We start from the raw sequence: 23,202 nt of genomic DNA, 5'->3' as shown, positions 1-23,202 counted from the left end.
GATAAAATCATAAATTTATAATTAAAATTATAAGGACTAAAATAATATAATGACTAAAGTATAAAAATTACCGTTCTAATTTGACCAAAAATTTATTACTCGCCCCTGCTCCGTCCCCCTCCCCTTTCCCCTGCCCCAGTTGTAATTCTACTTCTGGTTTTCCTTTGTAGTCCTCCCTTTGTTTCCTTTCACTCTTATTCTTATTCTTCTTATTTGATAAATTAAAGGACGTCAAACACAATTCTAGATGGCTAACTTTGAAGAGATTTGGGAAATAGAATAAAAATTAGTTTTTTTGATTTTTTTTTTTTAATTGTGTAAAAAATAGAGAGATGATGTGATTAAAAAGAGATTAAAAGCCAAAAAATTACTTTTAACACCTTTATCAAAAGAGGCCTTTATAATATATGGAACAATAGTTGCTATATCTATATATGTTGATTGTAATTGTTTTTTTTTGTGGTACTCTTAACTTTTTGTGTTGATAGAAATCAATTTTGGATAAGATAAATTACATTGAAAATTTATTTAATAATTCTAACATAATTATGTTGTATTCTCCTAAAATATAAATTTCATAGCACTTTGGCACATACCATTAGTTATATGTACTCAAACCGATAAAAGATGATGATCTCATCCTTTTTTGGGCCGAAATATCTATTTTCCCCTTCATTATCCTCATGTCCAAACATCGCGTACATCCAAACACACAACGTTGCGAGAGCTAGAGTAATAAGGTAAAATTCATTTCGTAAGATATAGGGTAAGAGTAGTGTTACATGCATCAATTACTGTATTAACTAGTATACTAATACAAGTTATGACATTATTGTTAACTCCATTCATTATACAAATTATAAATATAAAAATATCTTAAATTATGTCACACTATCAATTGGTGTATTAGTTAGTGCACTAATTGGTGTATATAACATTAGTCTATAGGATAATTGTGATCATTTGACATCAATACATATTTAAATACAAATATTTAACAATAATTTAGTAAAACCCTTACCTTCATTAACACCATTAAAGTTTATCGTTATTATAGGAGAAGTCAATATAATTTTATCAAAATTGTGAGACTATCATTTCTTTGTTACTTACGGAAGGTCGGTGTAATTTTGCTCATTAAATTTCACTTGTTAGTCACAAATGTTTTGGATTACATATAGATTCACTCCCCATTCAAGTTATAAATCCTACGTCCATTCTTGAACTGACCTCTTTGATATATTTTTGAGGATTTTAAAAGCAGGGCGACATGAGATTAGAATCCTAAGTCGTTGATGGGAATTTCAAGAGCGTTTAAAATGATAGAAATGCATGGCTGCATGATTGGTGTCCCTGCCGAGGAGATTTTGTTGAATTTAAGTTGATGTCTGGTTCTATGAAAGGGGAATCCGTCACCTTACTTTACCTAAGAGACAATAACTTTTATTCAATTATGGTTTTTTTTTTTTTTTTTTTTTTTTTGTAGAAGACTATCATCACAGAGATGTTTGACATGCACCAAAAAAAAGTATACTTTTTTTTTATATACATACACTTATTTGGACAGACATGATCTAGACCTCCACCACCCCTACATACACGCAGGGAGCAATGAGAGGAGGAAAAAAAAAAAAAAATTAGACCAATCAGCATTCACTGGAGGTGGTGGGGGTCTCACTTTTTCTCCTTATTTGGGTTACATCAACATCTATTAACATCTCCTCACTATTTTTTTATCTACTTTCTTTACTTTTCTATATAATTTTTTTTTTAATATAAAAAGTCAAAAAATATACTTGTTTAACACATCCTAAACCATCATAATGTAAAGTTGCATGAAATTGCTCAAACCATGCACATGTCATATGGTCCACATGTGCAAAGGATGCATGATGATGGTCCGAGATATTAGGTTTATGGTAGTACTAGCCGATATAAAAATACCAATAGATAACTGATAAAGAAATTCTATTGTTGGTAAGGATGGTAATTTTTCTCCATTTATCTCATGTCAATTTTTTATTCCTTCGAGGAAGTGGGGAAGGAACAGATTTTACTTATCTGTCATGTTCTGCTCTATCCCCATTTTATTTATCAAATATATATAAAACTTAATTTTATAATAAGGCCAAGTTTGACAACTTGTAAAAAAATTAAAAAGTTAAAAAGTTACTCAAAAAGTTAAAAAGTTATCACTATTTATCAAAAGTCAAAAATTACGCACAACTTCCAATTCTAATTTTCCTTTACATATTAATTTATACAATTTTTTAATACATATTTTTCTATAAAAAGTTAAAAAGTTAACCCAAACATCCATATTTTTTTTTCTCAATTTTTTAGTCCAAAAAGACAAAACTAAAATAATACACTTAACATTCATTTTTAAGTTATTTGTTTATCATCTTACATCTTTTAATTCTCATCACTTATATATATATTATATCATTTTCCAAAATATACCATGTTATGTCTCATTTTTATTAATATTAGCAATTTGCCTCCATCACTTCCTTGATTTGTCCTACTCCCAATATGATACGGAGCAACGGATAGCCAAGTTTGATATTTTTCCATATTAATTAAAGTGCTAATCAATATTAAACCATAAAGAGTAATGTTACATCTACTTACATTCTTGCTAACAACCTTACTAAAAACATACATGTCCAAATATCATTGGATGTTTAAATAACATATTTTTTTTAACAACTAATCATATTTAGTCTCTTATATTTTTAGTAAGATTGTTAGTATACCTAAAATTATTCTATAGATATGTTTTAAGATGTTGTAAGACTATAGTTGTCTAGTTTGATATTATTCTCTTCTCATTATGGAATTTTTTTTTTTTTTTTTTTTTGGTAATCAACTCAATTATAAAATAGTAAGAGAGGGTAACTTGGGTAAGTTTAATTAAGCCATACATAGTTCGATTAGGGCAGAGCAAAATGACAAAAAATAATTCATATAACAGATTTTACCTAACTAATTTTATTTAGTTTGGTTTGCCTAGAGTTGACATTGCACAATCCCCATGAACTGTGCAATTGAATTTCAGGTGCTGAGATTGGAAATTTATAGCTTTGAGGGTAGCAAAATAAGTAAAAATAAAGCAAGATAAGTCTTTTTTTTCGTCAACAATTATGAAATAGTGCAATGTTTGCTTAATTTTAAAGTGTGATGTTATATAGAATTATGTGACTCAATTCGCAATAGAATTATGTGGCTATTAATAGTCATCCAATTCACCATCAAAAATAAAAAATAGTCTTCCAATTTCAAATCAAAACATTAATTGTATCAATTTTTTTGGGGGGCCAAATTGGTCGTAGGAGGTTAATCATGAATATGGTCCGACTTACATCAAATTTGGCAATTGTAATTCAACAACACATAACTAGAAACTTAATAACTACTAAACCTAACAACCATCGCAAAAATATATAGTTCAAATAAAAAAAGAAATAAATAATTGAATATGTATACTAAGAAAGAAATAATCAATTCTTATCAAAGATGGATACTGTGACCTCCCAAATAAAAGTGTGTATGAGTAGCAAATTGAGCTCAACTAATTAATTTGCATCATAATTTCAAAAATGTTATTTTCACATATTTTTAATAAAAAAATTGTATAATTTTTTTTTTTTTTTTTTACATCCTTTTTCCATTATAATTGCACATGCATGGGCAAGCACAATTGGAGAGAGAGAGAGAGAAAAGCAAGCAAGTCAACTATCAATCAAACAAATGCAATGGGAAATGACTTATGTTGTTGCTTTACACAATAACAATTAGTCCCAAAAACCGAGTTGAGATCTCTGCTTGGTTCTCTCTTTTATCTCCCTACTAGTAACGATAAAATGTATTTTGAATTGATTCAACGATTTAAATTTAATTATTTAAAAATAAAATAATAATAAAATAAATTTAAATTTATTTTTTCCGCCCAAATCTAGACTATTAGATCAATTCAAAGTATATTTCCATCCTTATAAATAGGAAGGTAAGGAGTGAGCCAATGAAAAGATCTCAATTCCCCAAAACCTGGCTCTACCTTCCTGAAGTTACACAAGGACTCTAGACATGGCATTACAAGTAATGATCTTTTAGGTCACTTTTGTTTCACAGATTAAGTTACATGAAATTGGTAGTTACATGAAATTGGTAGTGAGAGTATGGTTAGTAAAGAAGTTATTTATATGAGAATTATTAGTAAGGAGAATAAGTAAAAGTATATTTGTTTTGATGATGATATGAGAGATGATTAATAATGTGACTGTTAAATTTATTTTTATATTAAAAAAATTAAAACAAATATTAAAACAAAGAGGTGAACTTGATAAAAAAATAAAAAATAAATTTAAAATTTTTTTTTTTTTAAATAAAATAGATTCAATCCGCTCACTATTTTCCTAATCTCACCCAAAATCCAGCCAAACTGATTACTAAACCCCTCACACTATTAATCCCTGCTCCCAAATCATCACCAAACAAGCTATGAGTGGGACCCATAACCATACCAATCTAATTTGGCCCCATGCCAGTAAACAACAAAAATGCTATAGACCCTAAAAATTCTACCAAAAGTTCTACCAAATGTCTTACATAGGTGTGGGACCCACACCCATTTGAGATATTTAGCAAAAATTTTAATAAAATTTTTAGAGTCTCTAGCATTACTCGATAAACAAATATGGCGGAAGTGATTTTTTTTTAAGTAATTTTTTAGATAGTTTAAATTTAACAATATAAAAGTTAAAGGTACAATAATTAAAAATTGAGGATACAATAGCTAGGCAAAAATTCAATCTAAAATTACTATATAAAAAATTACTCTAAAAGATCCTTGCTCATGCAATACAATCAATGACTAATACAACCAAGATTTGTATTAACCTCCCATAATATATAACAAGTAGGGAATTGTTGAAGAATTGAAAATAGTATTCAAGCTCTTTAAAGAGTTTCAAACCCAATTAAAGCATCCATGTGAAATCACTACTAATACTTGAACTAATACAACTAGTAATAAGGAGCCATGGAGGTGTTCACTTTTGGTTTTTTTTATATATATAGAAGTTGCTACTAGTTGTGATGAAGAAATAATTTATTTCACCCTTTTTCAATGATTCAACCTTGGTTGAGCTATTGTTAGGGCAGTCCTAACATTTATCAAGACAATTGACAATGACAAAATTACCCTCATAAGATTCATTAGAAAATCTCAGTTACGCAAATTATAGAATCATAATGGGATTATTCTATTTACATCCCCTTCAATCTCTATTCACACTCGCCCCCTTTTCACATATGTTGAGAAATGTGCACTCACAAGATAGATAGTAAAAATGTAAATAAAAATTACTTCAATTAAGGAGATATCCTTCTCTCCAGTGCATAGAAATCACCCTCCCAACGCTAATTATGAAAGACTCGTGAGTCTACATTTACAATGCACATAGTAAAAAGTGAAAAACTAAAAGTAAAATGCCAATCATGCCGCTCTAATACTCATCAGTCCAAGTGGCAACACAAAAGTGATCCAACAACTAGGCTGTTCACCATCAAAGAAATTGGAATTTTCATGAGAGATAGAGTGAGAGATTTGATTGGCATATAAAGGGTTATTTACATGGAGGCCCCTCAAATTATTGAAAAGTATTCTTTGACATCCTAAACTATAAAAGCGTGTAAATCAGTCCATTGAACTATTGGAAAGTATTACTCTGCCTCCTAAACTATAAAAGCATATAAATGGAACTCTTAAACTATTAGCTTATTTCACTTTGACCACTTCTATTACAGAATCCAATTTGTACATTTTTATTAAGGGGTCCATTTGTACGCTTTTATAATTTAGAGGATAAAGTGATACTTTTCAATAATTTAGGATTCTATTTATATATTTTAATAATTTAAGAAGTCAAAATGATACTTCTACATAATTCAAGAGGTCTTTCAGCAAATAACCCGCATATAAAAGAGCCATATATATGTAGTGTCATTTACATGTTTCTTTTTGATCATTTGGAAATTGGAGGGCTCTTCTTGTCTTGCTCTGTTTTGTATTTTTGGCATCCACTCCACTGGTTGAAAAAAGTGACAGCCAAAGATCTACCAAGATACTCTTAGGCCTACCTACATAATGGACCAAAATCACTGGTTCCATCATGCAATTTCACTATTTCATGTCATTTAGTTCATTTTTATCTTCTCTAGGACCCTTTCTTCTTTTATTTTTATTTCTTGAACTCTTATATGAGTATTTCTTAGTTAGAATCGCAAATCTTGGTGTTAATAGTTCGAATTTACCAAGATAGTAATTTTTTTTTGGAATATATGGTTTGTGCTGGACTAGTTTGTATGCCTCTATGGATGCTTGTTTTTCTTTTTGGGATCAACTTCTCCCTAGTCTGCATATTGATTGGAAAGTTCAATCATGTAAGGTTAATCATGAGTCATGATTTCATTTGATTTGTTACAAAAAAATAATAATAATAATTTACTATTAAATCATACTTGTCGCTTAATTTAATTTTTTTAAATTCAAATATGATAAAATCATATAACTACAATTATTGAGTCAATTTAAATTTTTATAAATAATCTACACACATTAACCCCGGGCAATTACCCATGTGGTCATAAAGAAGACACTTAGGTATCAAGGTGAGTGAAATTTTAAGTGCAAGTCTATGAAGAGACATTAGCTTACATTGTAATCTAATTACTAACATACTAACCAATATCTTGTATTTAAAAAATAATAAAATAAATAAAATAAAAAATAAAAAAATTTACACACAGACTCTGCAAGATAAACAACTTACATTATTTAAAGCTTAGATCTCTCCAGTACGGGAGAAGTCAAGTCCTTTTTTTAAAGGGAGACTTATGGGCCAAGACTTAATACCCAACAAGTCCTGCTCCAAATTATTTAGCCCACATTTCGGGTTTTACCATCACAACCCAACCCACCAACTCACGATTCTGAACTCACAATTTCTCGCAACAAATTTATCCAACAATATTCAACAGCAAAAAACCATGATATTTAGGACTACTATAAAAACCTCATTCAAGACTTATTAGGTAATAACTCCAACCAATAAGACCGACCGGTAGTTTTGCCTTTTTTTAAACAATTCCATCACTAATAGTTTTAATGAGTTGGAAAATGTAAAAAAAAAAAGATAAAAGAAAAGCACAAAAGACAGCCATCATTTCAAAGGGAGAGCCACCTCATTAGTGCTCTCCTAGTGCTCCATTTTTAGTGCTCCCAAGCATTAATCTTTTTTAAAACACAATCAAGTAGGAATGCCTAGAATCTATGTAGGTGGAGACTGCTGCTTCTTTTCTTTTATTTCAATCTGGGTTAGAGAGAGAGAAGCCCAGCCCATATTTGGAGCCCCTATTGGACAGAGCCAGTTGTAACAAGGTCATGTCATGGCCCCAAAAGGAATAAAAACAGAACCAGTACATACATGGGATCAAATCCTGCCTTTATCTGATGGGATTGGATCATAAAGGAAAAAAATAAATTCCTAGACCAAACACTGTTTAACATTATAAACCTTTGTCCATATCATTTGGGGTTAATATAATGAACTCATTTCCTCTAATGTGACTACTCATTTCCTAGTTGAAGGCTAGCTTGTGACTTGTCCCAGTGACAAGGGGTCTTTAGAATAAGCTCACAAAGAGCAGGTTTTGGACTTTGAACCCCAACATACCCTCCATCCCCCAATGTATGATTTTTGGAATATTCATATTCTCCCAAATAAATAAATAAATAAATAAAATTTAGGATAAATTATAATTTAACCCCTTGTGATTTGCCTCAAAAATACGGAGCCTCCTTATAGTTTTATTTGCAACACTTAAACCTCCTATACTTCATACCAGAGTGCAAAATCCAACGGACGTAACAGAAGTTGTAAAAAGTCAGGAATGCCCCTAGATATTTTACATCTCTTAGTCGTTTCGTTTCATTTGACTGACACCAGTATTCGCATCTCTATTTGCACACTCTCTCTCTCTCTCTCTCTCTCTATCTTCTCTCTCGCCGTGGTTGATTGGATTGAACTAGGGTTTCATCATCAATTTCACCATCATATCGCGAACGCCATTACTAGATTAGGTATATGTTGTTTACCCTAATTTATTTTGATCCTTAGATATTGATTTTCCCTAATTTTGATTCATAACTGAGTGCGTTGACTTCGATTCACAAAACTTGTAATGTTTTAGGCATGGTATGCTTGTATTGCTTTAATTTTTGGGGATTGTGGTTAAAGTGGAGCGGGGTGGGGTATAGTGCTTCATAAGTAAGTAATGGGGAATATTTTTCATGATGTTAACTTTGAGTATTTTTTATTCACAGATTTGTTTTTGTATACTTTAGTATTCATTCCTTTAATTACTTTATTTTTTTGGGATGTTGGTTAAAGTGGGGTGGGGTATAGAGATTCATAAACAACAGGTATTTTTTTATGATGTTAACTTTGGATTTTTTTATGATTGTTGTTATGTGGTTCCAATGAGTTTGAGTTTTGTAATGTAATATTGTGAAGTTTTATTATTTTCTGTAGTGAGGTAAAAAAAATGATTTTTGAGATCAACTATAATGGGTACTTCAGTAAGCCTCATAATATTGCTTATAAACAAGGGAAAGTGATATATATATATGATGTTGATCTTGACAAACTATCTTTTATTGAGATTCATACCATCTTGAGGGAGATGAAAATAGATGTGTATAGTACTTCTGTTTTGTGGTATAGGAAATCTGGAAAAAGTTTGGATGATGGGTTGACAATAATTGAAGAAGATGTTGATGTATATACCATGATATGTGAGTATGAAGGTTTAGATGTGATTCAATTATATGTGAAGAAGGGTCCAGACCCATTACAAGTGGTAAGTCCAAAAGGGAAACATTTGGTACCTCCAAGAGTACCAGTTAGTGCTAAGCAGGCACTGACTTGGAATGACATGGAAAATATAAGTGAAGAAGAGATAAATTGTAGAGATGGAATGCAAGATGTAGGTGATGAGGAAATGCATAATGGAGATGGGGATGAAGGAGCAATAGATGAAGATGCCAGAGATGAGGACATGGATAACAGAGCTTGAGATGAAGAAGATAGTGATGATCCTGATTACATGGATGATGAGAATGTTGATAGTGGTTCAGAAGATGAAGACTATGAAAGTGATGAACCTGGCTGGTTAAATGAGGGTTTAGAGGGGCCAGAAGATGATGATATTTTCTCACCAAGGGAGATTGTAAAGAAAAGAAAGAGGCAACCTCCTTCATGTGATCAAGAGGCAGATGTAGGGTGGTATTTTGATCATGAGGATGAAGATTTACATAGTGTACATAACTCATCAGATGAGGAATGTGAAGATAAATATCCCGAGTTCATTGAAGAAGTAGACATGAAGAAGCCACAACTGAAACTTGGAATGAAGTTTGCCACCCTTCAAATTTTTAGAAAGGCAATGAAAGAGTGGAATATCCAGAATGGTTATGACATCAAGTACATAAGGAATGGCAACTCTAGGATTACTGTAGTGTGCAAGCATGGATGTGGATGGAGATTGCATGCTTCTCCCATGCAAGGTGAGAGAACTTTTCAAATAAAATCATTCTAGCCAAAGCATGCATGTGGAAGGTCATATAATAATCACTTGGTGAACTCAACTTACTTGGCACAAAAGTATATGGACAAGTTAAGGGATGACCCTAACATCAAAGTTGGGCCTATGCAGAAGACAGTTTGGAGGGAGTTAATGGTTGATGTTAGTAGGCCTCAATTGTATAGGGCTAAAAAAAAAACAAGAGAAGTTGTTGAAGGAGATCAAAGGGTCCAATATGCAAAGGTGTATGATTACTGTGAAACAGTGAGGCTGTATAATCCAAACAGTGTAATGCAAGTAGTGGTGGATCTGCAAAAGTTACAACTCAGAGGCAAACTGACAAAGGCAAAGGGAAAGCATGATGGTAGAGAAAGCTACAACTTACCTTTTGTTGTGGTTCGAGTAGTTTTCAACTTGTTAAACTATTAAGTGGCTTATACCAATTTGTTTTTGAATAACTAGCTAGTATCTTAGTTTACTATGTTTTGAGAAGCCCAGTGGGTTGAATTGTGGCTTGTATTAAAGTAATGTGAACTGAAGCAAATGACGCATGTTTTACAGGATCCAAATCAAGCATGTTTTTGTGTACCTTTATTAATACATGTATCTTAGTTTACTATGTTTTTGGGTTGAAACATGTTTTTGAATTATGTTTCAAATCAAGGAAATGAAGCATGTTTTTGGGTTGAAGCAAATGAAGCATGTTTCACAGGATCCAAATCAAGCAGGTTAACTTTCTTCACCAAAACATTCTTTCATTACAAATGAAGCATGTTTTACAGGAGAAGAATGGGAACCAATATGTTTCTATTCTTTAATGTTCTTGGAAGATGTAATGAACAAAACATTATTTCATTACAATTTTTTTGGTTCATTAGATGCATACATTTCTTGACCAAAACATTTTTTCATTTTACACCTTCACTTTTCATTACAATTGCTTCATAGACCATTGTACACCTTCATTCTCTACCTTGACTATATTTTTCATCTCTCAAACTCTATAGCCCAATAACAATCCATTTTTCTTTACTCCAGCAAACTTCACCCAGAACATTGTCATGATAAAGTAAAAAACCCATGTCCCAAACAGAGCTTTGCAAAACATTTTCTCCCTTCTACGACTTCTTGCTAGTTTCTTCTCCAATCTGTTCATCTTTGGCAACACCTCCCTCCCATGTTGGCACATGGGTGGATCAACCCATTCAAAGTAGCCACAAGTTACATCAACCTATAATAAAAAAATATGAGTCCACAAATTCCTTTTCAAAAAAAATTCAATCTTTTTTTCTAAAAAAAAAAAAATTATGTTTTGCTTACCCCATATTTTGCACAACCATAAAACCTTCTACCCATATTTCCTGATGTCATTGAAGTCTTCACAGGAGATCTCTCTCCACAATAGCATAGTCTTGGAGCATTTGTCCTTGACTGTCCACTTTCGGAAGCAAATGAAGAAGCCATCCAACAATAATCTTCAACTTTCGTAAAATCTAGGCAACTTTCGAACAATCTGGGACCATTTCAATTTAGGATTCTATCTTATTTGGGTCTTGATTTGTGTATATATATGGCAATAAGGGTGTTTTCGTCATTTGCCATATGTTTTTGGGCGGGAAAACGTGCTCCACTCATTAGTTCTGGTCGTGCAACACGCGCTGTTTAAACAAACAGTTCCGTTGAATTTTACACTCTGGTATGAAGTATAGGGAGTTAAAGTGTTACAAATGAAACTATAAAGGGGCTCCGTGTTTTTGAGGCAAACCATAGGGAGTTAAATTATAATTTACCCTAAAATTTAAGACCATCATGTCTCTTCTTATTGGCTCAACCCCAGAAAACAGATGGTGGCTTGGTTCCATCTCTAAATTAGATAATCTGCAAAATGTCTGATCAATGATCATACACATCTTTAGTGATTTCTGGCTAGAAACTGTGGGGACCATGCACGCACAAAGCAGAACCAAAAGAAGATTCAAATGAAATCGAAATCCTGGAACGATTGAAACTTTTGGCAGAAAAACACAAGTGGTATGATGCTTATGACGACCCTATATTAAGAAAAGTCATGCTAAAGAAACTCCCTCGCTTGAAAGAAGCTTTTCAAGATATATATATATATATATATATAAAAGAGAAAAAAAAGAAAAAGAAAAAGGGAGAGGGAACGATCTACCAATGCATGCTCAATTACGTAACAGAGCACGCATTTCCAAAATCGTGTAACTTTGGCAAATTGTAACAGACCTAAGAAATATGGACATGGACACATTTAAATGTGTCTGACATGTATCCAGAATGTCCAAAGAATGTCGGAGTCCAACACAGACATACCACCTTAAAAGTGTCCATGATTTTGTGGAGCGGACAAATAATTTCCTAACATAATACCATTCACATCAAACAAGTTATCAGCCTAAATCAATCCCCATTTAAAAATGGATAAATAAGTCCATAGAACATACACAAAATATAAAATAAAAAATTCAGATCCAGACAAATTAGTTTGATTTTAATTGGTTGAGCAATACCACCCTGGATTATCTGTTAATACTAAAAAGTTTATGCACTAGATTTGAAGGTATCAAACAACTTGTAGTGGCCAAAATTAAAATACATGAACATGATTAAATATGAATAGAGCTGGTTGCAACAAGATCAAATATTCCTTTAGGAAATTACATTTATGGGTTTTTGCTCTGGAATAAAAGGCATGTATTGTAACAATGGTGTACCTAGTAGCAGTACACTCATTGTTCATAACACAAAAAAAGCCACCAAAAAATAAAATAAAAACCAAACAATTACACATGCATACCCATTTATGCAATCCTAAATTTCACCGGTTCCAAGGGGTTGCCTTGAGGCATCTCCTGATGCCCATGCTTGGTAGTCTTTTACAAGCTGTAAAGCCATAGAAGAGAACAAAGTTAGTAGAGCAGAAAATATTTCTACAAAAATAAGAAACAGCTCTGTGGAACATCAATCAAGAATCAATTAATATAACCTACCTAAGCTGGAACATTTTGGATAAAAGGAGAATATTGGGAAAAGCAAAAATAAAAACAAGCAGAGAATTTTGGTATCATATCAGTTAGCTGAGCTAGCCCCAAGGAAACACTTTAATCAGTTTTTCCTTTAGAAGTTGATGTTTTGGTGACCTTGCCCAAGTAAAAGCAACAGCCGTCTAGGCTAGGATTTTTTATTTTACAACTAGTACAATGTAAATGGGGCAAGAAGAAGCTCCATCGCCCAATGATGAGACTCAAACCCGAGCACCATGCCTGCTAAATATAAAATCTCTTTAAAAACAAAAAATAAAATAAGTATAAAATTGATTAAAAGAGGCAACAAAAGGGTATAACCCAGATACCAAGAGCGGCGCTTTCTCTTAAAACATTTTTAAGTCACCATAAATTCTTTAAAACACATAAAATAAGCCCAGTTTAGTCCCCATTGGATGGGGTCACGGAGGGGTAGGCTCGATAGAGACCCAACCTATGGCATTATTTGCACAAAGTGGCTACGTACATGTTCAAACCCACAACCTCAAGATTAATAAGCCAGGTTTTAGCCACTGAACTACTGGTCCCCATAACTACCAGAAGATAAATGTCTTGGGTAAAAGAGACAGAATACCACTACATATAGCAACTCATTTTGCTTTCTTTCCACCTCAATGTCCAGTTTAGCTTCATACCAAATAAGCAACAGAACAAAGCGTTAGTCGACATTAACGTATGTGGTTCCTTGGTCTTGAGCGAAGGCATTCAAGAGCAATCTCTAAAAGTTCCAAGGCACACATGGCTCTCCTTCACCTGAGGTAACAAACTCTCCACTCAAGTGCACCCTTTCCAGGCGTGCCAATACACTTGGACCTCCCTTGGCTCGAAGAGGTGGTCCTCCACCCAAACTTATTCTCATGATCTATACTTAGATCTCAAATAGCACCCTAAAACTCCCATATTAGCCTAGCTTAGAAGTAGAGTTAAGAACTCCAGTCAAGATTGGTGCAATTAAGTCATCAATTGCCCAAAAAACTTAAGTTGTTACGAAATTAGCCCATCAGTGTATATCAAGGTCTCTAACGCCCTCTTCACATGTAACACCATCTTGCACATGAAGATGCAAATATCCATAAATACAGAGAATTTTTTATGCAATCAAGAAAAAAAAAATGCAAATGGATACACTTGAACCCTAGACCACTTTCCTTACGTAAGCTTTGATACCATGTGAATAAATACAATATAGAAAGAAAAGAGATTTTTATTGCATTAATCTCCATTAATCTTACACAACTAAATAACCTCTAATTAAATAGGAAGAAACCATAATGACTAAAGAACGACAAAACGTGTACTTACACCAAATATGCAAAATAAAAGAGGAAGAAAAAAAAAAAAAAAAACTAAAAATACATTCCTGTCATGAGTGCCACAATCATAAGGTGCTTGAGGGACCCCATTACCCCTCAAGCAAAATCACTACCCTTATGGCTTGGTGACTAGAATTGAGAGTTCGTCCCCATGCTATTCCCATCATCACCCAAGAGACTTAAACCTTGGCTAGTCCTAAAAAGAGAGATTTTCATAAGAAGACCTCTGAACATTTTAACACCATTACTTGTTGAAATCTGCAAACTAATGAGGTATCAATATCAAGCCACCCAAAGGCAACCACCTATCCCTTGTACCCATTCCAGTATGTGCCCTTGGCAAGACCAGGAGGGTGAGCTCATGCCATGGATTGACCCCTCTATATATAGTGGCTCTTTCAAGTTTCCCACTCCCTACCGTCTTTTACTATCGATGAAGTAGTAACATCAAGGTCTCCAACTTTTCCTTTCCAAATTCTTCATCAAACCCAAATGGAAAATAGGAAATCCTTTCCTTCAAATTTCAATTAGTTCCAAAAACAAAAGCACAAATTTCCTTTGAACCATTTCCTTTCCTTTCCTATCCCTTTTTCAAATCCAATTTCCAAATAGACTTGGTTCAAATACACTGTTTATCTCCAAGCAAGCAAACTACTTAAGCAACTTGGAGATTTAGTACATCACTCAGGACATTCCATTACTGGTGGTCCAGCTAAGTGTCAGCGCCCTGCTATACTCTTCTGGCTCCCTCTACCAGTGTACTCACCATCATCAGCTCACACCATTTTAGCAATATTGATTATATGGAAAACAAAGAAGCCGAAAGAGAAAAGAGGTAAGAGTAGGAAAAGAAAAAATTTGGATCAAAAGTATTAGCTATTAGGACATAAAATTAAAATAATTGACAAACAATATGTGAAAAAATGTATTTAGATCTTATAGATATCATCTTAACATTATGTACAAATGAGATTTTCATTTTTTTTTTTGTTGGGGGGGGGGGGGGGGGGGACTTGTAGAGCGTAAATATAATTCAACGTAATCAGCTTAATTGCAACATTCATTTAACCTCGTGTGACTAAAATTGACTAAAGAAATTCAAATTTGTGAGGTAAAGACAAGATTTCCTAAGAACCAAGTTTCATCTTGAATCTGATTTAAAGGGGGAAAATATCTAAACACAAACCTGTGCCATAAAGCGAGGAAGCATAATCCTCAATATTTGTTCTAGTACTTGAGTGCCGGTTGATTCAATGGCTTGCACGGGAATTGGTCGAAATGCAAAAGGAATCTCAATGCTGACCTGGAATTCACATCATGACAACAAAAGAAATTTTGCAAAAAATAAAAATAACTTCCAAAATGAAATGCCACAACTAGAAGAGAAGCCAATTAGCAGTTACCTCAATAACTGTATCTGAAGTGAGTTCAGCCACCGAGGAGTCGCTCTGTTTCCTATCGCATGATACTCTATTCACCATAGAAGCTGCATGCCCACACCAAATCAGTGTCAAAGCACTCCTGAAAAAAAGCATTTCATAATTCAACTCAGAACCAAAAAAATTAAGCTAAAAATAAAGTGCAACATTCCACTAAAATATGATTCTCGATGTCAAACAAACTTCCCGTGAAGAGAGTACAAGATTTTGGGTAGTCTGGATTATTTGGAAATGCTATAAGTAAAAACGTCACATGGCATTAATAAAACAGTACTATTTTATGATTATCGATGTCAAATAAACTTCCCTTGAACATACTTTTTGCACCTATTCACTTTTCATAACTAGGAAGCAGTTACGCTGGCAAGCACGCCTTTAAATGTTGCACAGCATTCTTAAAATTTTGGGGAAATTATCAATCAGTTGGAAGACCAAAAACAAATTACAAAGTGATGGAAAAGTTTATAATTTCAATTATTAAAGTTAATAAACTTTATCATTGGTTTGAAATTTATTTTGGAAATATGGGCTGAATGGTTATTAGAATCGTACGATTAACGATTCGATTCATACGATTCAATACGAGTTTAAGCAAAAATGATTCGAATCATGGTGTTGAATCGGAAATTGAGTGAATCACAAGATTCAATTTACGATTCATTGCGACTCAATACGATTCACATGATTCACTGCAATTCAGTACTACTTTTATTTTTGTTTACATAATGCATGAAACAACATCTTTTTTGCCAAACTATGAAGATATATAGAAAAGATTAGTTAATTATATTGATATACGTAATTTTATATGTATATACATATATATAATTTATTGATATTGATAATTTACTTTATTTTAAATATTGTATGTACTTTTATATGTATATAAATATATAGAATTGTATATTATATTAAATAAAATGAATCTTACAATTCATGATTCGATACAATTCATTATTTTAGCAAAACGATTCATGATTCGATTCGCAGTTTGACAATAGCTGAATTGTAATTCCCCTTAAAATTTTTAACACAGCATACAATTATCGGTGTTAAACTTTGCATAAATCTTATTCAATAATTCATGATAAATAATAACAACTACAGAAAACGAGAAAACTGGTGTGACAAAACTCAAAATATGACCAGCATTGGTTGCAGGAGTACATGTTATCCTTGCTGCAAATCAAATTGTAAACTAGCTTGTAAGAAGTAAGGTCATGCATTGTCCAAATATTTAAAGCATAATTTACTATTTCAGATCAATAAGAACCTTTTTGCCCCATTTTTGAAGAGGATATTTCAAACAAAACTATGTAATCAACAGACTTGAACATTAAAAACAAAATAAAAAAACAAAAAATTGATTCTAGCAATTATGGTGTTGTTCCCAAGACTGAAGGAGATTAAAACCCACCACAAACAAAATTTTTATCAAAGTAGATCAAACATTACTGTCTAATCCAGTCATTGCTTATACAATATAAGTGTACCATTTTGCAGCAAACAAAGAGAATTTGAATGAACTTCTTACCATCAAACTTCTCATTCTGTGCAACCACAATTGGTGAACCTTCAAGCTGCCATAAAAAAAATAAAAACAAAAAAAAAAAAGTAATCATTAGGAGAAACGGACACATGACATTGAAGTTTGAACACCAAAAACAGAGCAAAATCATTAACCTTGCAGGACAAGAGCTTGATACAACAACCATTTGGTTCCTCTACAACTCTAACCAACAAAACAGGGCACACTTCAAAAGCAAAGAACTTGAAATTGTATACGTAACACCTGAAGGTGCTATTGTCAACTCTCTCAATCCTCTCCGCATCCAACACAGAGTACTGACTCGCAGGCAAACTCATATACTCCACTGCAAAAAAAAAAAAAAAAACTGTTAAGATATTTTAATAAAAATAATATTATATTTCATATATTCAATTTGTCCGTCACCAAATTTATTTCAAATATTAAATCTTCTAATTATGTAACTTTATTTCAAAATTAATTCTACAGTTTTATTATTTATTATGTTACCATTTGGCTTTATATGAGTTTATTAAACCTCTTGGCCTATCTTGCACTATATATATTGCTCTCTTTTAGTGTTACGAGATATAGAAGAATATCATTGGAGTGAGATTTAGAGTTTACTCTTACATATTTTATATATTGAGATGTTGGAGAGAATAAGAAGGTTTTCTATTCTATTTCACGAATTTTGGGCAACTCTAATTTGTGGCTTGGTTCACCCTTCTGCTGGTCGTCAACACTAAACAAGGGACGTTGTAAGCAACATGTCAAAAGCAATTCTAGAACAATGATCACACGATTCTCAAAATTGTTTTGTCCATATATATTATCATTTAGGGGACTTACATATAGGAAGTCCAATAGGTTAATGGTATTTTTCATCAACCATTATTAAAAAAATGTCACTAATTATTAATTTCCAACGACAGTTTAAAAGTTGTCACAAAAAATGTAACTAATTATTAGTTTTAGTGACACAAAAAAAAAAAAAATTCACTAATTTTCTACTTTCAGTTTAAAAAATTCATAACAAAAAAACATCACGATAAGTTTTAGCGACAATTTATAAAATATGTGACAAAAAAAAGTTGCATCAATTGTTAACAACATATGCAAAAAAATGTCACAAAAAATTATTTATAGCAACAATTTTACCATGAATTATTTTTAATAGCCCTTGATGATAGGAATTAAGTCTAAATAGTTATCCTATTCATTATCATAGTTATTATAATATTTGTGCTAAATATCTTATTTATTTATTTATTTATTTTGCTACACATTAACAAAAACAACATATAAAACACTCCAATTTCAATGATTCAATACAGAGCAGAGAGAGAGAGAGAGTATGAGAACATTACTGAGAGGTCGAGCGAGCTCTCGAACCGACACGGACTCTCTTCGGCGGGCGATGAATCGGGCTTTGGGCGCGGAGTCAGCTGAAATGCGAAGAGAGGGTTTGGGAGATTCATCGGGAGAGGATAGAGTGAGTAGAACATGTCTTTTTGCAGAGAGAGGGGACCTAGGGTTTTTGAAGTGGAACGAAATTGAAGACAAATGCGAGGAAGATGAGTTCAATGCCATGGTTGATATTGTTGTTGTTTTTTTCTTCTTCTTATCTTTATGACGAATCGTAATGCGAGAGATTTGTGGTGGGTTTGCTTGGCTATTGAAGTAGAAAGAGAGAGTGAGAGGGCATAAGTGTGGTTGAGGATGAGGACACGGAGTCTGCTAAGGTGGGTGATGTCACGCTTAAGTCATTTGGCAACATCTGCTGGGGATTTGCTATCCTGTACTGATGGATGCGCCCAGGTTAAGCCTACGGGGGTTTCCGTGGTAGCCCAACAACTTCCTCCTATTTGCTAACCTGCACTGATGACTTCTAAAGTGGGGTCGACTTCTCGTTTGAAGAAAGGGTTTGGCTTTTCTCAATAATTTTGAGATTAATTTTGATAATTTAAATTATTTATTTTTTTATGGTTTATAATAAATTATTTATTTTTTTTATGATTTGTTGAGTTAAATATGTTATAAAAAAATTAAAATAATTGGATATTAATAATTACATATTTAAATTATATTTATTTTTTTTAAAAAGACAATCAATTTAATTTGAAAACTCGTTATCTATTTTTTTAATACAAATTTATTGACTTTTTTGACTTTTGAAAGTTATAAGTGTAATTCGAGTGTGTCAATAAGAATCAATAAATTCTTACAAAGATTAATAAATTCTAATTAATTAGTTAGACGATTGCTTCGAAATTCTTTCGGCTTCAATGAAGAGGACTTTACTGGTGGTTTAGGCCTTGTTTGGTTTATTTTTGGGAGAATAATTTAGGAGAACTTTTTTTAAAATTTTGTTTGGTTTAGTGATTTTGAAAAAAAATTTCCAAAATCACTTTCTCTCTCATACATATTAATCAATCACTTTTTTTCTCTCTTTCTTTCTCAATCACTTTTTTTCTCACACACATTTACTCAACTACAATAAAATATCAAATCATTCCAAACTCCCATACTTCCAAACTATTTTCAAAATATATAACCAAACAAACCAAAAAAATGTCTAAACTCTCTCCCTAAATTTTTTATTGAAAATTTATCTTCCAAAACCAAACCAAACCCAACACGCCCTTCGTTTTTAGGAGAAACTATAGAAGACTAAATAAGATAAAAGAAAGAGGGAACAACAGTGTCAGAAATCAAATTTTTATCAAGTACACAGAAGCTTACAATTATACCTTCACGCTTTCACAGCTTCAAAAGGGATTACACCAACAGGCTAACTTAGAATTACGCATACGAATTTGAAGTGTAGTACAGGAATGTAAAGACTAGAATTTAAAGGACTGGAAAATATAAAGTAAATAAACTGGCTTTCCTGGATTTTGTTCCGGGCCTTCATTATTAACACTCTTCTCTATTTATAGGCTCTGAAAATAACCATCGATATGGTTGATAATCCATCGAAGTAGGTGATAACTGTCAAAATGATCTCCATGATCACTGAGTGTGGCCTACCGTTTTGATTAGTTTGTTTTCCACTATTCCACTCTTTCTGGTTATGCTTCTTTCAGAATTTGAATTTAAGCAATAGACAACCATTTGGCTACGTCACCTTGGATATATTGACTATTCCCATATCTCACGAATCTATTGTCATTTCCGCAGGTTGCCACGCGTCTATTGATGATTGAAGACCTTTACTGATTTCCCAATTTACCCCTTATAATCCACGTGTCAGGTTGTGATAAGTCTGTACAAAATATATAGCCAACATTGCCCCATACACTAATATAGCCAATACTTGGTAATATTAATGAATCAGTGTGCTTCGCCCACGTCTCAGGACGTGCATGGACTTTATTTATCTTGGAAGTGTAACCATCTCCAAGCAATGAAACACAGAACTTCATTAAATTCTCTCTTGCACTTGAACATTACCTCCACTATCTATGTAAACGAAGGGACTGATACATCTCTAATGGCTAATCAAGCTCTCTCTTTCATTGATCAAGCATACGAGGAGGTTTTGAACAATAATGACCGATCTTGAAAGAACTTTCATGCATTTATTAGCCATGTTTATCCTCTTTCATTTATACAAGTTATGAAGGCTTTTGTAGAATATGAGCCTTTAGACCAAACACTTGCTAAATGGATCTTGGAAGTTCTTCATCTACTCCAAAACCTTCTACATTGGATGAAGTTGCCTCCTCTTCTACTGGAAACACCGGTTGGAATGCTTGGCCAAAACCAACCTAACCACAAACAAGGGAGCAGATTCATCACAAATTTGTTGAATTCGATGACCTTACTATAATTCTTCACTCTTCACACAGCTCTGTAGTATATCCTTATATCCTCTTTGACCGTCTTCGCTATCTCGAAGACAATTTGCTTTCGGCATGGTATACCTCTACCTTGCCGACCAAAATAGTGTGAAATACCCCTCACCCCATTGAGGCTTTGGGAATGAGCTCCTCACTTTTGGCCAAAAAAGCAAAACTTTGGTCTTCGGACTGGCTAGAGTGTGTAAATAATCCTCAGTTTCCACCTTCTTTTAGAAGGGACCCCACTGCTCCATCCCTTCCTCCTAATCTCTAATTGGATTGAGGAATTGGAACTTACCCTCTTTTGAAAACCAGCATTTTGCCTCTTATTGGGCTCCAATTCCTCCAACTGCTTATCAACAGTATAAAGCCCAAACCCTGCTTGTTGCCTTTTCTCATTTATCCTTCGAAGCCCTTCAAGATGACATTCCTCACAAGAACTGTCTGTGGGCTTGTGACATTATCTCTTGAAGTCACAACCTCAACCCTGTGGCCCAAATAGAACTCCACACTTTCCTGGACCCAACTCCCTTTGCTGTCCAACTGTTACAAGAATGATTTGGCCACCAGGGAGTCATTGGAAAAGACCTTTGTTGTTCGCATCCAAACACAATATGAAGTAGAAAATCTTCTTGAAAAATATGAAGACTTCAAGAGGCCGGAGTTATAGTATGGGCAAGATGTTGATATGGATGATATGTGTGGGATAGATGAAGTAGAGAAAGCTTTTAAGCAAACAAAATTTGAGATAAGGGCCCAACAACTCTTTTACCAAATAAGGGCTCACCAATTAGATAAACCAAATTTAGATAGGATACAGGAGAGGTTAGAAAAAGAATATGTGTTTATTGAATTTTGCTAGACAAAGTTTCATGACCTTGTAACTTTGTCCATTCCTTACTTTTATGAAATTGAGAATGTAGCCAAATAGGCTCTCTCAATGTAAATATTTATATCAATAAAATTGGGTTCGTATATTTCAATTGCATGGTTAATATGACTTTATCCTTTAATTTGTTCATATAATTTATAAATAACAGTTTTGAAGTAACCAATCTTATTTCAAAGCCTGGTTTCAGTGTTTCGAAGCATAGAGTTCCCCTTACAAAGTGACAAGATCTTCCTTCGAAGGGCTCTGCCCTAGTAAAAAGTTCAAGAAAGTACTTTCATGTATGGGTAAGTCCCCTGGTCTTTAAAATTTTCACACCATTTCATCGAGTGCTGGCGTCATAGTGCCCACTTACTTCGAAATCAAACCCAAGCACAAATTGTACTTCCTTTAATCAAAGAATGCTAAAACATTCCTTCGAAGGCAATTTTCCTTGATGGAAAGCCGAGGAGCATACTTTTAAAACTTTCGAAGTAAACAAGTCCTAACTCTGCTTGAGTTTAAGGCATAAGTTTTAAAGATTCTGGGAAAACACTAGCTTTGAAGCCAACCACCTCTTTTGAAGCCAGGCTGAGCATTTGAAATGTATTTCCCTCTCTTACAAGGCAACAAAATTCTGCTTTGAAGGAAGTTCTCTTTGTTGTGTTTTCAGGACCCCCATTTTGTTTTAAAATAAAGGCCTTAATCTCACATAGGTCAAAATAACCAATCAATTAACTTGATCTATTTGACCCGTTAGGTTGAATGAGTAATTTTTTGACAAAAAGGTTTAAAACCCCAATTTCTCGCACTCCTACCTATTTGTTTGTGATTTGTACGATGATCTTATACTTCTTGTGTTTCCCACACAGTGGGGTAATAATGTTTCAAATACTTACCATTAATTTTTCTGGGATGCATATATCCATTTAGGTTCTTCCAATGGTAAGCTCCCCCAAGCAGGACTCTATGGACTTGGTATGGCCCCTCCCAATTAGGTTACCACTTGTCAACTTGTGGCTTTTAATGCCTACTAGAAGTATTGTTTTCCAAACCATGTCCCCTTTATCAAAACTGAGGTGTTGGAGCCTTTTATTATAGCTCTTGGATGTTTTCCTCTTTTGTAGAAGGATGTTATTTAGTGCCAACATTCTGGCCTCGTCTACATTTTCCAATTCCAAACATATGCTTTGATGATACTGATCAGTAGTTAGGTGATCTTGGTATTTGACCCTTAAGGACTTTATATTGACCTCAATAGGTAATATTGCATCATGTCCATATACCAAGGCATAAGAGGTAATTCCCGTGCTTGATCTTTGGGAAGTCTTATATGTCCATAATACATCTAATAGTAAATTATGCCAATCTCTTGGATTGTCTTCAACAACCCACTGTATTCCTTTCTTCAAGGATTTGTTCGATGACTCTGCTTGGCAATTTGCTTATGCATAATAAGGGGTGGAATTAATAAGACTAATTCCAAACTCTGCTAT

At 33.3% G+C, this 23,202-nt stretch overlaps 1 protein-coding gene and 1 long non-coding RNA gene across 2 annotated transcripts; both read right to left on the bottom strand.

The window, feature by feature from the left end:
• Positions 1–10,481: 10,481 nt before the first annotated feature.
• Positions 10,482–11,578, bottom strand: LOC114278765 (uncharacterized). The gene is made up of 3 exons (XR_014337994.1): positions 11,439–11,578; positions 10,969–11,306; positions 10,482–10,879 (listed from the first exon to the last, which is right to left on the bottom strand). It is a non-coding gene; the product is annotated as an uncharacterized LOC114278765 (long non-coding RNA).
• A 669-nt stretch (positions 11,579–12,247) lies between these two features.
• On the bottom strand, positions 12,248–18,866 carry LOC114278764 (RAP release 2, galactose-binding-like domain protein, putative (DUF1997)). Its single transcript, XM_082883133.1, has 6 exons — positions 18,364–18,866; positions 17,149–17,339; positions 17,000–17,045; positions 15,430–15,512; positions 15,213–15,329; positions 12,248–12,552 (listed from the first exon to the last, which is right to left on the bottom strand). The coding sequence occupies exons 1-6, from the start codon at positions 18,584–18,586 to the stop codon at positions 12,481–12,483; spliced, it is 732 nt and encodes a 243-aa protein (XP_082739259.1). The 5' UTR covers positions 18,587–18,866; the 3' UTR covers positions 12,248–12,480.
• Positions 18,867–23,202: the final 4,336 nt, after the last annotated feature.

Source organism: Camellia sinensis, chromosome 8 (genome assembly GCF_055761805.1).
Source record: "Camellia sinensis isolate YWXY chromosome 8, ASM5576180v1, whole genome shotgun sequence".
Taxonomy (NCBI): Eukaryota; Viridiplantae; Streptophyta; class Magnoliopsida; order Ericales; family Theaceae; genus Camellia; species Camellia sinensis.
The sequence above is the reverse complement of the archived record's forward strand: the minus strand, read 5'-3'. Positions and strand labels throughout refer to the sequence as shown.

Bases quoted from the DNA above. Each gene is read 5' to 3' on its own strand.
- LOC114278764 (XM_082883133.1), bottom strand. From the start codon at position 18,586: ATGGCATTGAACTCATCTTCCTCGCATTTGTCTTCAATTTCGTTCCAC. The intron at 17,046-17,148 runs GTTAATGATTTT...TTTTTATGGCAG, and splicing joins TCAAGCTCTTGTCCTGCAAG to CTTGAAGGTTCACCAATTGT. The intron at 15,330-15,429 runs GTAACTGCTAAT...TGTGAATTCCAG, and splicing joins CTTCAGATACAGTTATTGAG to GTCAGCATTGAGATTCCTTT.